Source organism: Anomaloglossus baeobatrachus, chromosome 8 (genome assembly GCF_048569485.1).
Source record: "Anomaloglossus baeobatrachus isolate aAnoBae1 chromosome 8, aAnoBae1.hap1, whole genome shotgun sequence".
NCBI classification, from domain to species: domain Eukaryota; kingdom Metazoa; phylum Chordata; class Amphibia; order Anura; family Aromobatidae; genus Anomaloglossus; species Anomaloglossus baeobatrachus.
The window spans coordinates 235,286,412-235,304,097 of NC_134360.1; the positions used below are offsets into that span (position 1 = coordinate 235,286,412).

Here is a 17,686-nt window from a genome sequence, read left to right on the forward strand (position 1 = left end):
CATTGGGTATGGTGGCTGTGTGAAGTGGCCTCCACGCTCACCTGACCTGACCCGACCCCATTGGACTTCTTTCTGTGAGGTCACATCAAACAGCAGGTGTATGCGACCCCTCCACCAACATTGCAGGACCTACGACCACGTATCACAGATGCTTGTGCAAATGTGTCACCTACCATATTGCACAACGTGCAGCAAGATACAGTATGCTGTGCAGAGCCCAAATGTGCATTGCAGCTGACGGGAGCCACTTTGAGCATCAAAGTTAAATGAGCGCCATAAGCGTGACCAGCATTCAATGTTTTAGGGGGTCATGGGTTTCATATCATAGCATTTCTGTATGCAAGGTGTCGATTCGTATTGAATTGATGATGCCCTACAATTTTTTAATTCACTTTTTTTCTCGATCTCTTTCCGTTTTCGAGATAAAAATGCTAACTCCGTTGTTTTCCACCAGGTGGCTCAATAGGTGGTTTCATTGCGTAGCGCATGGCTACTTTACTATACCTAGACACCACTTCTTTTTCAAATGATTTTTATTAGGTTTTGTAGTTAACAAATCTTGAAATCATGCGTTAGAAAATTCTATGCCTATAGCTGCCGCCGTTCTCAAGTTAATGGCGGTGGACAGGATTTTCAGACTAGACGAATAAGTGCTGCCAGCATTGCTGCATAGGTTACAGAGGTGAAGGATTCGCCTGTCAGTGCTCAGACCATATGCTGCACACTGCAGAGGTTACAGGGGTGAGAGGGGGGGGGGGGGTTTCAGCCGGTCAGTGCTCAGACCAAAGGCCACACACTGGATCACATTGGTCTGCATGGCTGTTGTCCAAGAGGGAAGCCTCTTCTAAAGATGATGCATGAGAAGGCTTGCAAACAGTTTTCTGTCGACAAGCAGACTAAGGACATAGATTGCTGGAACTGTCCTGTGGTCTGATGAGACCAAGATAAACTTATTTGCTTCAGATGGTGTCAAGCGTGTGTAGGGGCAACCAGGTGAAGAGCACAAAGACAAGTGTGTCCTGCCTACAGTCACGCATGGTGGTGGAGGGTCATTGTTTGGGGCTGCATAAGTCCTGCCAGCTATGGGTAGCTACAGATCATTGAGGAACCATGTATGCCAACATGTCCTGTACATACTGAAGCAGAGCAGGATCCCCTCCCTTCATATTCCAACATGATAATGACCCAAAAGACACCTCTAAGTGCCACTGCCTTGATAACAAAACTGAGGTGCTGGACTGGCCGAGCATCTCCAGACCTAAACCCTATGGAGCATCTGTGGGGCCTCCTCAAACGGAAGTTGGAGGAGCGCAAGGGCTCTAACATCCATCAGCTCCATGATATTGTCATGGATATGGAAAAGGATCCAGCGGCTCCTGTGAAGCTCTAGTGAACTCAGTGCCCCAAAGAGATAAGGCCGTGCTGGAAATAATGGTGGCCAAACAAAATATTCACACTTTGGATACAATTAGTCCATTTTCATTTAGGGGTGTACTCAGGCGGTATGTTGAGTTATTTAGAGGGCACCCCAAATTTACAAGCTGCACACTGACTACTGTATGTTGTATCAAAGTGTCAGCTCTTCAGTACTGTCCCATGAAAGATATGCTAAAATATTTACAAAAATGTGAGGGGTGTACTCACTTTTGTATTACACTGTAACTCCTGATCAGTGGGGGGGCTGACCCCTATTCAAGAATATGGCATTAAAATGCTCCTGGCACACACATCCCGGGCACATGTTCTTCTTGTGACTGTCACAGAGCCAAGCTCAGCTTTCAGCAATCTCCAACAAGCCCACAGATAAGGAATAGACTGGTGGCCAGTGGCGTAACTTGAAGCTCATGGGCCCCAATGCAAAAGCTGCAATGGGGCCACCAGTTATTGCAAGGCTTTAATAGCATTGGTCTTTTCATATAGACCAAGGAACTTTTTGGGGCCTACTAAGCTCCAGGTGCGACTGAAACCCCCGCGCCAATTGTAATTATGCACCTGCGGGTGGCACCGCTCCATTCTGAAGGGATTTTAGAGCTCTGTTCTCGGAATCGGTGAGGGTCCTATCATTCGGACCCCCACCGATCAGCAAGTTATCTCTTCTCTTGATAGGTGATAACCAGCACTGTTGGATATAACCCTTTAACATGTGCCTCTATGCAGGGAATTAGGAGTTCCGGTTCATCAGTCTGTATGAGCTTCATTATATTGGCTTATATAGGCAGTGTCATATTTACAGTTGTGGCTATGCCCTGTGCTGCTGTTCATTCCGGGATTTGTAAAAACTGCCCTAACAGAGGAAAATAAGGCTAGTTTCACACTTGCGTTGAACGGTATCCGTTGCATTGCGTTGTGTGACGGATGCAACGGATGTGTTGCATATAGTGGCACAACGGATGCAACGAATGCTGCAAAACAACGGAATCCGTTTTGCTTTTTCTTTTTTTTTTTTTTTTTTTAGAGTTTTACCAGCGGCAGACTATTGTGAACGATCAGCTGATCGCTCCCTGCAGCCGGCCGCCGGGTGATCAGCTGAGCGCTGTCACTTGCCAACGGCCGGGCGCTCAGCTGAACGTTCGGCCACCGCAAGCCAAAATAAAGTTTGTGATTTAAAAGAAAAAAAAAAAAAGGAGCATGTGCAGTGAAATCCAGAGGATTCCGCTGCTCAAAACAACGTTACATGCTGCGTTCCTCGCCCTGGGCGGAAGCAACGGAGCGTCGCCCAGCGGAAGCAACGCAGGTCCTTTTGGTACAATACGTCATCCATACAAGTCTATGGGAAACAGCGGAATCCGTTAACGGATTCCGCTGTTTTCCAAAAGGGCGGATTGTAACGGAAGGAAAACAACGCAAGTGTGAAAGTACCCTAAGATAAAATGAGAAATAATCAAAACTCACCTCTAAATTCCCCCTGACTCTCCGGCATGGGGGCTCTGGTATTCCCCAGCAAGCTTGGTTTACCTTTCTGCGGTGATGACATCATTTTTGTCCAAGTGACAGCTGCAGACAATCACTGGTATCAGCATGCATCGGACATCATCATTGCAGAAGAGTATAAAGAAACTCTGAGGCTAGTTTCACCCTTGCGTTGTGCAGCATCCGTCGCATTGCGTTGTCTGACGGATGTAACGGATGCGTTGCATATAGTGGCACTACTGATGCGACGGATGCTGCAAAAAAAACGGAATCCGTTGTAGCTTTTTTTTTCAACAATTACTCAACTGAGCATGCGCAGTTGTGTAAAGACGGATCCGTCACAGGAATCCGTCAAATGACGGATTCCGACGGATTCCGCCACCATAGGGTTCCATTATAAAAACGACGGACGCCGACGGAATCCAGCACATTGCATTTTTTTGACGCTCAGCGAAGCGCAGAAAAATGCTACATGCTGCGTTCTTTCTGCCCGGCGGATGCAACACAGCAATGCGTCGTCCATACAAGTCTATGGGAAGCAGTGGAATCCTTTAACGGATTCCGTTGTTTTCCATAACGGCGGATTGCGACATTGGCAAACATGACTAGCTCCATGTGTTTGCTCGCAAAGCGGATGGATACAGGAGCTTCTCCCTGTTTACATGTCCGGTCCATAGGGAAAATTGCCCATGTGCACGAGCACATAGGCTAATATGAATTAGTCCATATGTGGTTCATTACACACGCAGACAACAAATGGACCAAAATATTCATGTAAACATATCTTTAAAGTGATAAGTATTCAATCAATGCGTAAACAAAATGTACAATGATCAGATCCTAAAGTGACGTCACACATATCCTGCATTATCTATGGTTGGGTCCCGGTGACCCCGTCCTGCAAGGCATTGGGTACAGGTAGGAGGAGGTATTGTAGGTACTGTATTGTATGCGTGCTTTCATTTCTTCCCAGGTCGTTATAACAAATGGGGTTTTCATAAACAGTTTCCATCTGTTTCTCCTTTGTATAAAATAAGGGCTTTGTTTCCAACAGGGCTGCAAGCTGTCACTTAGTCCACACGTCTGCGGAGCATGTGGTACCCGAGTGACAGGCCGTAGAGAAAGGTAAAGTTCTGCAGGTAATCCCAAACCTTTCCTTCCTGCGCTCTCCACACCCTCTTCATTTACACCGACCCCATTCTCAGTCGGCAGCCGCTATTTATTTGCCCAGGTGCGGCGTGCATGCTCGGTGAGGTCATGCCGAGATAGAATTACACAGCTGGGTTCACTTCAACATTCAAGGGCATTAGCCCCTCCGTGTTTCTTGTCTCTCCACAATGTATATGTTGTCGTCTTCCCATAGTTTCCAAAGTTATATGGGGGGGGTGATGAGATAGGTGGTGAGTGTCTGCAAGTGCATTATTGGCTGCACTGGCAATGATGGACAAGGTTTAGGATTGGGGGAGTAGTAGTGTTTATTTTTCAGCCATGAGTCACACCACATCTGGACCCTATGAGGATAATACATGGAGCAGAAAGAGAACTATTCCATCATCCGCATCAGAGCATCCGCCCCGGAATGTGAATTAAACAAAATTCAGCTGCTTCAGAACTTCCCTGCCCCGATACAGGTATCAGGAGTCACAACCAGGAATGGTGACTTTGGGTATACGCATTAAGGAGCGTTTTATATGCAGGGAATTAACCATGACCTACAAAGCCATGCACAACCTGTCTCCTCCTTATATCTGTGACCTAGTCTCCCGGTACCTACCCGCACGCAACCTCAGATCCTCACAAGATCTCCTTCTCTACTCCTCTCTTATCTCCTCTTCCCACAATCGCGTACAAGATTTCTCCCGTGGCTCCCCCATACTCTGGAACGCTCTACCCCAGCATATCAGACTCTCCCCTACCGTGGAAAGCTTCAAGAGGAACCTCAAGACCCATCTCTTCCAACAAGCCTACAACCTACAATAGCCCTCAGTCCAGTAGACCACTGCGCAACCAGCTCTGTCCTCACCTATTGTAACATCACCCATTCCCTATAGACTGTAAGCCCTCGCGGGTAGTGTCCTCTCTCCCCCTGTAGACTGTGAGCCCTCGCGGGCAGGGTCCTCTCTCCTCCTGTAGACTGTGAGCCCTCGCGGGCAGGGTCCTCTCTCCCTCTGTAGACTGTGAGCCCTCGCGGGTAGAGTCCTCTCTCCCCCTGTAGACTGTGAGCCCTCGCGGGCAGGGTCCTCTCTCCTCCTATACCAGTCTGTTTTGTATTGTTAATGATTGTTGTATGTATACCCTCTTTCACTTGTAAAGCGCCATGGAATAAATGGTGCTATAATAATAATAATATATAATATGACAGTATTGATGAAGACTCAGGTGGCATAAAATCCGCAAAATGTATTACGAGATGTGTATATGAATTTCACACATTTCCTGGCTGAAAAGAAATACAATCCAGGACATGGAGTACACTTCTCTTATAGTTAACGCCATCCTCGTGGTGGAAATTATGATTAATATTTCCCAAAACCTTTCCGTAAAGCTTTGCCCACTTTAAAAATAAAGTTTCTAGAACTGGCGAAATAACACCTAGTGTCACAATTTTTTTCCTATTCGTTGCTCAAAAATATTTGAACAGTTTTTCACCAGATTTTTTACGTAAACCAGCTTATGTATTATGGCCAAAGTATATGAGGAAGCGGCAGAATTTTTAAACACCAAGTCGGGCGGCTATTTAAGAGTATGTTCACACCTTACATTTCTGCAATTATTTTTTTTGCATCAAAAAACAGAGTGGTAACAGGAAGAGTGTTTGTGGGTTTTTTTGGGGGCGGGAGGATGAGGAGTTTCCAACAACTAAATGAATATCCATGTATCCTTTTAAACATGACTTATATGTTGCTTAAAAACATGAAAAAGCAGCATCGACAAAAGAAAGGAGGCAATACAGAGGGAGCTACTCGTTTCGGTATGACACCTTCATCATGGTCTGTAGTGTTTGTTTCTCTGTTGCATTTTAAGGGTTTTTTGTAACATTTTTATGTGAATTTTTCACCCACTAAGACCATGTTCTCATGTTGAGTATTTAGTGCGTTTTTTATCTCTGTATTTGTAAGCCAAAACCAGGAGTGGTGAAAAATGCAGAAATGGTGCCCTTGTTTCTATTGTACTTTTTCTATGATTGTGCTAATCCTGGAATTAACTTACTAATACTGATGTAACAAAACTCGCCAAATACTCAAAGTAGCCTAATTTGAATGAGTGAAAACCGCTGCAAAACATTGGAAGAATTGACATGCTACGCCTTGCTAAAAATGCTGGGCTCATAATAATAATAATAATAATAATAATAATCTTTATTTCTATAGCGCCAACATATTCCGTAGCGCTTTACAATTCAGGAGGATCATATACAAACAAGTAACAGTTATAGAAATACAATATTTAGAGGGGAAAAAAAATACAACCCTGCTCGTGAGAGCTTACAATCTACAATGAGATGGGGGGAGAGGCAAGGTTCAAGTGCTTATTTACAATGACAATCCAACCATCTCACGGAAATGGGGCTGGATAATGGTTTCCTGGACCAGTGGGCCCGAGCCTTGAGATGCCTTTGGGTGCCATGGAGTTTGATGTGGAGCTATGTTGTGAGAGGTTGTAGAGGGACTATGTGAATCGAATCTGATTAGGGAGTGTGATAGGCCGCCCTAAAAAGATGCGTCTTTAGGGTGCGTCTGAAGCTGAGTAAGTTGTGATTTGTCCTAACTTCTTGGGGTAGAGCGTTCCAGAGGGTTGGTGCAGCTCGGAAGAAGTCTTGGATCCGGGAGTGGGAGGTTCGAATTAGTGTGGATGTTAGTCGAAAGTCGCTTGCAGAGCGTAGAGAACGGGTGGACTGATAGACAGAGAGGAGGGTGGAGATGTAGGGGGGTGCTGCACTGTGGAGAGCTTTGTGGGCGAGAACAAGCAGTTTGAATTGGATCCTATGATATATGGGCAGCCAGTGCAATGACTGGCACAGAGCAGAGGCATCCGAGTAGCGGTTAGCCAGATAGGTGACCCGGGCTGCTGCATTAAGGATTGACTGTAGAGGAGAGAGTCTAGTTAGGGGGAGACCAATTAATAGAGAGTTACAGTAGTCCAAGCGAGAGTGGATCAGGGCCACGGTGAGGGTTTTTGTCGTTTCCATTGTGAGAAAGGGGCGGATTCTAGAGATGTTCTTGAGGTGCAAGCGGCAGGTGCGGGCAAGAGATTGTATGTGGGAGGTGAAGGAGAGATCAGTGTCAAGTATAACCCCCAGGCAGCGGGCTTGCGGCCTAGGACTTATCGTTGTGCCACACACAGAGAGCCCCCAACCAAAAAAAAAAGAAAATGCAGCTTGTGCTTAAAATTTCAGAAATCTTATTGATTTTGCCATTTCTGTAAGAAGCTGCTTAAAAAAAAACATGGCAAGGTGTGAACATACCTTAAAGGGCTTTTGTCAAAAACATATATTTTCTATCCATATGATAAGTGATAGATGTAAGATATCTGGGACCCCCACTGATCACAAGAACCCCAGGTGTCCCAAAGTATACTGTTTAATTTCTACCGAAATGCAACTTTACCCAAGGGACCACACAAGTTTGTACAGAATTAGAAAAAGAGCGCTACCTTTGGAAATAAGGGGACATGTCTTTATAATCCTGTACAAACCCATATTCCCAAAATATTAAGATCTCCCCCATCCATCGATCTCAGGGTCAGTAAATTATGACCCAATCCATTCTCGCGATCAGTGATCATACATTTATTACTGATCCTTGTTTATACGACTACCCCTTTAAGCGAGTGAAGTTGGAAAACAGCGAAGCCACGTTTTCCATAAGACGGTGCAATGCCAGAACTCATAGTGAAGTTCACGCTAATGGTGCAAGACACAATATTTCAACACAGTCACAAAAGGCTGATTTTATCTATATTTACCCATAAAACCCAATATGCCTAGTTTTTAAAGTATCAGTACGGCACAGATAATCCCAAAAAATAAAATAACCAACCCTCATTTTTAAAGGGGGCATTTAAATATATAATCTTTTGTCTGGTGTAATTGCCGCTGTTCTCCTGAATCCGGCGTTGCTTTTCTTTTGTTTCTGTGCCTCTCCATTACAGAGATAAGACCCCATCTTGCATATAAATCCAATCTGTTTAGCCAATTGGGCTTGGTAGATGCCCACAAAACGTTGGGAACAACGCCCACTTGGCTAACAAGACTAGATTTTACATACAGAGAGTAGAAGGTCATATCTCCAGAATGGAGAGGCGCAGAAACAAAAGAAAAAAAACCGCCGGATTCAAAAAAACCGCAGCATTTACATAAGATAAAAAAAAAATTATTACAAAAACACACAAGAAACTGATGAATCACATGTGAAATAAATGATATATAGAAATATAATATATAGTACAGAACATACATCAGACACTTGCAGCGTGCAAGGACAATACAAGTTTTATTGTTGTTCAAACAGAAAAAAAAAAAAACAAAAAAACAAAAAGCCAAGGCAATATTTACGGGAATAATGGTCTACGTCCGATCGTACAGCCAAAAAATAATGAAAGGATAAGACAAGGCCATGTTGCGTCTGTTTCACGTCTGGAGCCGTGCGCCGCTCGCTCGTTCTTACCTGACATTTTCCTTATCCTCTTATGTGCCTCTTCCGGGTTCGACATGAAATGCGTTGGGAGCGCCGAAATAAAATAAAAATGAGCCTTAAACCATAAACGTTGCTTCCATAGCAATGAATAGACTGCGCTCAATGTGTGTTTTCGACCGCGCGCTAAGACAAAACCGCAATTCGACCTGAGCTCAGAGGGCCTCATTTATCAAAACTGTGGTAAAAACAACCAATCGGAGCTCAGTTTACATTTGTTTAGCTGCTCTGGTAAAATGAAAGCTGTGCTTTGATTGGTTGCTTTGGGCAACACAGACATTTTGATAAAAGAGACCATTAGGGGAGTAATGGACAAATGTAAGGACAATACTATCAAAATTCAGCACCCCACGTGGCTTGTAGGCTAAACATATTTGTTTACCCTTTTAAATTGGTCGTAGACATAGGACAGATTATTCAGAACTGTCTTTTTGGCTCCTTAGGAACCAATCACAGAGCAGCTTTCATTTTACCAGAGCTGCTTATAAAATGGAAGCTGATCTCTGATTGGTTGCTATGGGCAACAGAGACAGTTTTGAGAAATGAGGCCTACACTGGGCTTACAGACCACTACAATTAACAGAAAAGATTGGAGTTTCTCCACAGCTTGACAGATGCTAAAGAGGATTGGGATCTGTTTCTTTAGTGCCACATGATGCCAGTTATTTTAACAAAGCCCATTAGACCAAAAATGTATAGAAATTTACACCTTGGCAAGCGACAGGCAATTATCTGTGTGGAGGAAAAACAAAATGTACTAAATATAATAAAGGTGGGACCAAATTATTGGCAAGTGGTAGAAGTGCCGCATTTATAGAAAACACCCTTTCCCCCCCCCCAAAAAAAAATCCCCCCAAAATATGGCACAATTTGCACCAATTTAGTTACATGGAGGCCGTAATACTATAGCATGTGCCATCTTCATATCTTCATGAGCGCTTTTTACCCTCTTTGATATCCAGACAATACTATACACCAAGTTTTTATCAGCATCAATTATTCACTCCACAAACCAAAACCAAGGACAACAAACTAGACGACAATGGTGGTCATTTATGATGGGGTGGGCTGCATTAGCGCTGCCATCTCTTCAGCCATTTATGGAGAAAAATGGCCAAAAATGATACGAATTGTATTGAATGAATGTTGTATGGCAACGCGTTTCAGGCAATTTATATGAAGTGCCCCAAGAAGGGATCCGGAAGGAGTCTAACTGTTCAAAAAAGGTTTAGATGGTTGCATGAGGTCCTCAGATGATGATGGAGGGACCATGAGGAACTAATTTTTAGCGGAGTGTCCAGTTATCTGCCATGTGTTTCAGGGCTTAATCTGGGAAAGCAAATTTATACGGCAATATACATGCCACTGGGCCTAAATTAGTGACATGGAGCATTACTAACTGGTCCAAAATATTTAGGCTCTCAAATGGTGTCATAAAGAGTAAGAGGAACCAATTGTTGGTGGTACAGCCATGTATCTCAAATGCGTTTTAGGTCAACCTCAGACAGAGTCAAAAAAATTCACAGTGTCGAAGTATATGATGGTCTTCTATCTTGCCCATTATGAGACCACCTCTTTAACCAGATTTATGGTCTTTGCATTATACTAATTGTGATAGGGATTGATATGCCCCTCTAAAAAAAAACAAAGAAGGATCCTGCAGCGTACCACGCATCGTAAATGACCACAAACAGCTTTTTCACACATTTTATCTACAATGGAGGACACTCTCATTGGCCGCGATGAAGGTAAATCCAACATAGTACCATAATGAAGGTCAGTGGATAAAAAATACGACTGTCGGGTGATCGGACCTTTTTGTTCCTTCAAATATGGACATTGCAGTCTTGTAGGAAACGTTCACCGTAATATTGCTTGTTATTACCTGGTTCCACGTCATGCCACCCGCTTGACTGACTGCCGCTCCCTGGAGAACGCCCCTGGTTTGTGTAAAATGGCTCCTCACTAGGACTGTCCATCTCATCCTCTACAGATTTGAGGCGCTTCGTAGAACTTGGAAAAAGGAAAAAAAAGAAGATTAAGGACGACGTAATCCACATAAAGTTCATAATCTAAGGATATTCTATTTTCAATCATAAAAGCCATTACATATTAATAAAAAATAGTCCCTCTAGTGGAATAATCTGCATGGTGGAAAAAAAATCACTAACAAAGCAAATTATGGAAGTCTGATAGTTACCTGGTAGAAGACGTGCTTGGCAACGATCTTCTCATTGCACCTGGGCTCATACTGTAGTATGAAGAACTGTCCAAATCTGAAATGGGGAAATTAGGACCCGTTCCTGCTGCTATGGGTGCTGGAACATAAGAAAAGGAAAAAAAAAGTTGAGCAGTGGAAAAAAAACCCACTTGGCTTTACAGACATTATAAAACTAATTATAAAACTAATATCACACTATGGAGGCAGAAAACCAAATCCAACCTATCCATAACTCAATCATTTATGACATCACCAAGGTATCGGGCAACAGGTCATTTACTTATATTTTTATCTAAAATGAAGCAATGGATTCAATGCAAAAATCAGTATCGGATCCCTACAGCTATCATGGGGCCATTGGGCCACCTCAAGCATCAAGATGGGGGTGGCTGCTAACTCTACACCCTCTGCTATAGTGCATTTTTATGCAACAGCCTTTGCTAGGGGTAGCTAGGCAAACACTCAGACCATTTTTTATGGTCCTATATCTAAGGCTAGGTTCACACTTCCGTCAATTTGTATCAGTCACAATCCGCGGCTCTGGTAAACAACGGAATCCGTTTGGCGTTTGGTGTTTCCCATAGACTTGCATGAGCGGCGGATTGCGACTGATCATCGGGCGGCAGGAACGCAGCCTGTAACGTTTTTTGAGCAGCGCAATCCATATGTTTTCCCTGTGCATGCTCATCGGCGGCCGAACGATCAGCTGATCGCCCGGCCACCGGCTATTGTGAACGATCAGCTGATCGCTCTCATAAGCCGGTGGCCGGCTTCTGTTAGCGTTCAGCTGATCTCCCGGCCGCCGGCTTTTGAGAGCAATCAGCTGATCTCCCGGTGGCCGGCTAATGAGAGCGATCAGCTGATTTCTCTCAAAAGCCGGCGGCCGGGAGATCAGCTGATCGCTCACAGAAGCCGGCCGCCGGACGGAATCCGCTTTCTCATCCAAGATTTGTCATCCGTTGTACAACGCATCAGTCACAAGCGTCAAGCAACGCATGTGACTGATGCAAAACAACGGAAATGTGAACCTAGGCTGCTTTCACACTGGGTTTCAATCTCCATTCAATGGTCTCGTTGGGGCTTCCGTCCTAACATTGTGCAGATAAGACACAAATATCAGATTATTTGGGTTTGATTGTGAGGACCTTGACGGATCGTGACAACTGCAGTACCTTACAGAAAAGGACCTCTGTGCAAAAACAGAATATGGGCCCTTTCAGTCCAAACACTCATCAAAATGCACAATTCCACCTGCTTTTGAAGGTGAAATGGGTCCCCTGACATCTTGGGCCCCTGAGCGGCCACACAGATTGCACCAAAGAGATGTCCACCCTTGGGACAGAACATTATTGTGGCTGACATGCTTTATATTAAAAAAGCTAACCATTCTCTTAGATCACACGCTACGCTATATGTTAAAGAAATAGAGTATTCTCTAGCATCTCATGCTATATAGTAAAAGGAATCTGTCAGCAGGTTTATGTATCACATAGATTACTGGGTGCAGCTGTTCTGGCATAGAGTGTTTAGATTTATGCAGCAGAGCTGAGAAAGCTGCCCCGCTCACACCAGGCTCTGTATGTACAACGTCTATAACCAGTGAGCTGCTAATCACAGAAGGGGGCGTGCCAGACTAACTGACCTCTACTGGACCTAGTCCAGCAATGATAATCTCCTAAAGCTAAAACAGATATTGCACGTAAAAAACAGCGAGACCTTGATAGGAGAGGCATCGCTGAAATCTGTGTTAACCCCTACAGCATGTGGTCTTCAGATTATATAGCAAAAACCTGCTGACAGACTCATTTTAAAAGAGTTACACATTATATATTAAAAGGGAGAGGATTTTCTTGCATCACAAACTGTATATTGGAAAGGGACAGGTTATTTTCTTGAATTACACAATGTATATTAAATGGACAGCGCATTCTCAAAGCTCCCATTTTGCATATTTCCTGCAAGTTTTTCTCTGATTTGCTAAAAACTGAAAAACTCCTATTCAGATTTCCACAAAATGACAAATACTTTTTACATGATGAAAAATTAGCATCTTTCTTGATGACATTTTGTGGCTTCTGGATCACGTTACCAAATATTTATTATTAAGGAGTATTTCTAACAAACACTACAATGACGTCCGGAGCAGCATTTCTCTTGTAGCCGGGGGTTTGATGCAGAGCAGACGTCAGGCTGTCTGCACATTAGACAGTAAATTTTATCAATGCAAATAAATTAGTCCAATTTTTTTTTTCAGCTTTATATGATAAATATCAAGCTACATACAAAAGGTTTTATATGCTGTCCCTGTCACAGGTCACTGCTTTCCACAAAAATCAGCACATTCCTCTGCTAAAACTCTGCTGCAGAATAACTCTTTGCAGCTTTTATGCTGCTTTCACACATCCTGTTTTAGCAGACCCGGCCAATCCGGCTCTAAAACCTATGCAACGGATGCGGCGACAAAACCGTATCCTTTGCATAAGTTTTTGACATGCGGCCCGTCTGACTTTTGCCGCTTGCGGCACGCTACTGAGCATGCGCAGTGGAAAAAAACGCATGCGGCAGCCGGATGCGGTGTTTGCCGCAGGACGCTGCATGCGGTGTCCATAGGCATGCATTGCAAATCGCGCCGCATCGGCTGGACAAAAAAAACGTGCCAGGCAACTTTCCATCCAGCTGCCGCATCGGCTAAATCTGCCGCATGCGGCAAAAACCGGACCGAACGCAAGCCCATGCGGCACAATGCGGCACTAATGAAAGTCTATGCAAAAAAAACGCAACCGGCGGCAAAAAAAAAACTGTTGCGGTTTTTCTGCAAAGCGCCGTATTGTGCCGCACAGGAAAACCCGGATGTGTGAAAGCAGCCTGAGTCTGATACCTACCTTCAATCCCATCTTTCCATCATGGCACCGCTTCTGCAACCTACGATCCTCATTAACATTATCAAATGACTGGAGAGGTCACTGCCCCTAAGAATAGCAGCAAATTTATCTGCTGAAATACTCTGTGTTCCAGAGCACTTTACTCCTTTCAATCTGTCACTCCTAGTCTTCAACTATACTCTTGTCACAAATAATTGTGCACACGTTCAGTATTTTCTCCTTGCAGATTTAGTGCAGAAAATAATCTGCGGCGTGTCAATTCTTTCAGATTTTTTGTCTGCATTTTTCACATATTGAATTCAATTGAAAAACTGTCACACTAGTTATGAAGTACCAAGCAAACGGCGAAAGGGTAGGGAAATCCTGTGTCTAGGAAAGGAGAAGAAAGTGACCCCTGACCAAACCTACCAAAGGTCCCTGGGGTTCCTCACCATCCTAGACAGGTTCCTCACCTATGCACCGAGCCAGATACCTAATCCTATGTATCCCTAGTGCTGGACCCTAAATAGGAACTGATAGGATGAGCGCTTCATAAACCCCACTAAACACTATAGAGTCTTATAGACAACACAAGGAGGACACACGGTGAAAATGCATTAAGTATTTATCTACAGATGACTCAGGTAGAAGTTCAGCAAAGTTTTCAGCAACGATACCACAGAGGAGTACAAGCCACCTGCTTGCAACCAAGGCTAGAATTAACTGAATAAAATCACTAGCACCAGTCCAAGGAAGGAAGGGGTATTTAGGCACCAAGAGAATACTGATGATCAGCAGCTGGATGGAAGGCGAGCTCCTGCTGGGTCTAAAAGGGGGAGAGATGAATCCAGCAGGAAAGCTACCTATACCAATGAATACTGAGAGCAGGAACAATGGAAAGTCAGGGAGCAGCCAGACACTGTGACCTTCTATGGCCAGAAACCACATGACTATTTTTCACCCATGACAAAAACACACGCAAAAATGAGTGGGTTTGCACTGTGTTTTCCTGCCAAAAGATGCAAAAATTTCTGCAAACAAATACTCAATGTGTGCACATCGTCTAATGTAGAAACTGTATTCCATCTCACCCCATCTTCCCTAATAGCAAGACCGGTCAAGTGGACAGGAGGTCACTGCCTCCTACAAGATCAGCTCGCTCCTCTCCTGCTGCTTGCAGTATTGCCTGATGTGACTGCTATAGGGAGTCCAATGAAAGCAGATGACAAAAGATGCGGCCCCGACCATATCCGAGGTTACAAACAAACATCACCCCGACTCTCCCCTGGAAACAAGCCTATAAGGGAGGACTCCGATGCCTGGATTTCCTGACAGCAGATCACAACGCTGTAAAACTGATGAATTTCCAAGGAAGGAAAATCTGAGTGAAGTAATTTGTATAACAAGAAGGCACCGGAGCTGTGGACAGCAATGTGTCCGGCCCCTGCAGATAGCAGACTGCTGCAGTACACAGTGACGGCTCAGAAAAATGACCACATTGCAGTCAGTCTGACTTGAATGGAAATCAATCATCCCGGATCGCTGCAGTATCCCAGCCGCGCTACTCGCAACAGACGCCCATCAGTGCGGCTCCGGACTGTCAGCCTTAAGGGCACAAACTTCAGCTGAACCACAAGGAATAACCTTATATGTGCTCACATCTAAAAACAGAGCTGCAATGGTTAAGTATCTATCAAATCAATCAATGTATCTTCCAATATCTTTGTCTTTCTCGCGTTCTGTGTATGTATCCATTTATCTCATTATTTACTTCTTTTATGTATTCTGCAGCACATTGCAGACATCATCCCTGTCCCCATTGGGGCTCACACTATATATTCCCTATCAGAAAGTATGGGAAAAACCTAAGTGGTTGTAGAAAAAAACACAGACACAGGGAGAACATACAAAGTCCTTGCAGATATTGTCCTTGGTAAAATCGAACTTGTCCCACTGCTGCCGGATTACAGGACTTTTATTGGTGGCTGCAGTCACTGATGAGTTTGCAGATCCCTCAGATAATCTTAGTCATTTCGGGTAAATATAACCAGCGGCCCATGTACATAACTGGGAGGATTGTTTTTCCGGATAAGTGACACTGACTGTATTAGATGGAAATATTTTAGCAGCTCCGTGTCTGCGGATGCGGACCCCCCTGTCCCTGTAGGAGCAGATGCGGCAGCAATGTGACATCCAATTAAAAGAAATTATTTCCTATAATGGTGAGAATTGATGGGACTATGAAAGATCAGCTTCTTAGAGGATATTACACTCACAGGATCGCGGAGGAAATGACTAGAAAACCCTCTATATTCATTCAGAGCCAGCCTGGAGCGGCGGGTATACATGTATACAGGTCTGGAGCAGCGGGTATACATGTATACAGGTCTAGAGCGGCGGGTATACATTTATACAGGTCTGGAGCGGCGGGTATACATATATACAGGTCTGGAGCGGCGGGTATACATGTATACAGGTCTGGAGCAGCGGGTATACATGTATACAGGTCTGGAACGGCGGGTATACATGTATACAGGTCTGGAGCGGCGGGTATACATGTATACAGGTCTGGAGTGGCGGGTATACATGTATACAGGTCTGGAGTGGCGGGTATACATGTATACAGGTCTGGAGCGGCGGGTATACATGTATACAGGTCTGGAGCAGCGGGTATACATGTATACAGGTCTGGAACGGCGGGTATACATGTATACAGGTCTGGAGCGGCGGGTATACATGTATACAGGTCTGGAGTGGCGGGTATACATGTATACAGGTCTGGAGCGGCGGGTATACATGTATACAGGTCTGGAGCGGCGGGTATACATGTATACAGGTCTGGAGCGGCGGGTATACATGTATACAGGTCTGGAGCGGCGGGTATACATGTATACAGGTCTGGAGCGGCGGGTATACATGTATACAGGTCTGGAGCGGCGGGTATACATGTATACAGGTCTGGAGCGGCGGGTATACATGTATACAGGTCTGGAGCGGCGGGTATACATGTATACAGGTCTGGAGTGGCGGGTATACATGTATACAGGTCTGGAGTGGCAGGTATACATGTATACAGGTCTGGAGCGGCGGGTATACATGTATACAGGTCTGGAGCGGCGGGTATACATGTATACAGGTCTAGAGCGGCGGGTATACATGTATACAGGTCTAGAGCGGCGGGTATACATGTATACAGGTCTGGAGCGGCGGGTATACATATATACAGGTCCTTCTGGGGCATTTCACCATCATGGAGCTCTGTCTACTTTACCGCTCTACCCTTCATCCTCGCAATTTTACCTCTTCCTTGGGACTGAGTGAGCATTTAGTGGGGATCCTTTGCCCCTCAGTCACTCATGAAAGTTAATTTGCAGGGGTTACAATGAGACATATCTGCTTATAGTGTTAGTCAACCACAAGTGAATCCAACTTGTTGTCAAACTTTGAAACTTTCAGAAAAGATTTGGGGTCCTTTGGGTGGTTTAGACTACCTATGAAATGTGGGAATTGGCCCACGCTGTGGACTATTCCTCTATAGGCCCCACATTGTGGGCTATTCCTCTATAGGCCCCACATTGTGGGCTATTCCTCTATAGGCCCCACATTGTGGGCTATTCCTCTATAAGCCCCACATTGTGGGCTATTCCTCTATAGGCCCCACATTGTGGGCTATTCCTCTATAGGCCCCACATTGTGGGCTATTCCTCTATAGGCTTCACATTGTGGGCTATTCCTCTATAGGCTCCACTTTGTGGGCTATAGCTCTATAGGCTTCACGCTGCGGACTATTCCTCTATAGGCCCCATGCTGTGGACTATTCCTCTATAGGCCCCACATTGTGGGCTATTCCTCTATAGGCCCCACATTGTGGGCTATTCCTCTATAGGCCCCACATTGTGGGCTATTCCTCTATAGGCCCCACATTGTGGGCTATTCCTCTATAGGCCCCACATTGTGGGCTATTCCTCTATAGGCCCCACATTGTGGGCTATTCCTCTATA

The 17,686-nt window shown here is 44.7% G+C and overlaps 1 protein-coding gene across 17 annotated transcripts in view; it reads right to left on the reverse strand.

Moving 5' to 3' along the window:
- The window catches only part of NFIA (nuclear factor I A), a 413,057-nt gene that overhangs the window by 118,995 nt on the left and 276,376 nt on the right, over positions 1-17,686 (reverse strand). For 10 of the 17 annotated variants that reach the window (XM_075320398.1, XM_075320397.1, XM_075320396.1 and 7 more), the window contains exons 5-6: positions 10,804-10,921; positions 10,489-10,616 (exon numbers count right to left, since the gene is read on the reverse strand). In XM_075320398.1, the coding sequence (XP_075176513.1) occupies positions 10,489-10,616; positions 10,804-10,921 (246 nt within the window). Of the gene's footprint in view, positions 1-8,576; positions 8,607-10,488; positions 10,617-10,803; positions 10,922-17,686 lie in introns of all 17 variants that reach the window. The other 7 variants (XM_075320390.1, XM_075320389.1, XM_075320386.1 and 4 more) reach the window with 1 other exon arrangement.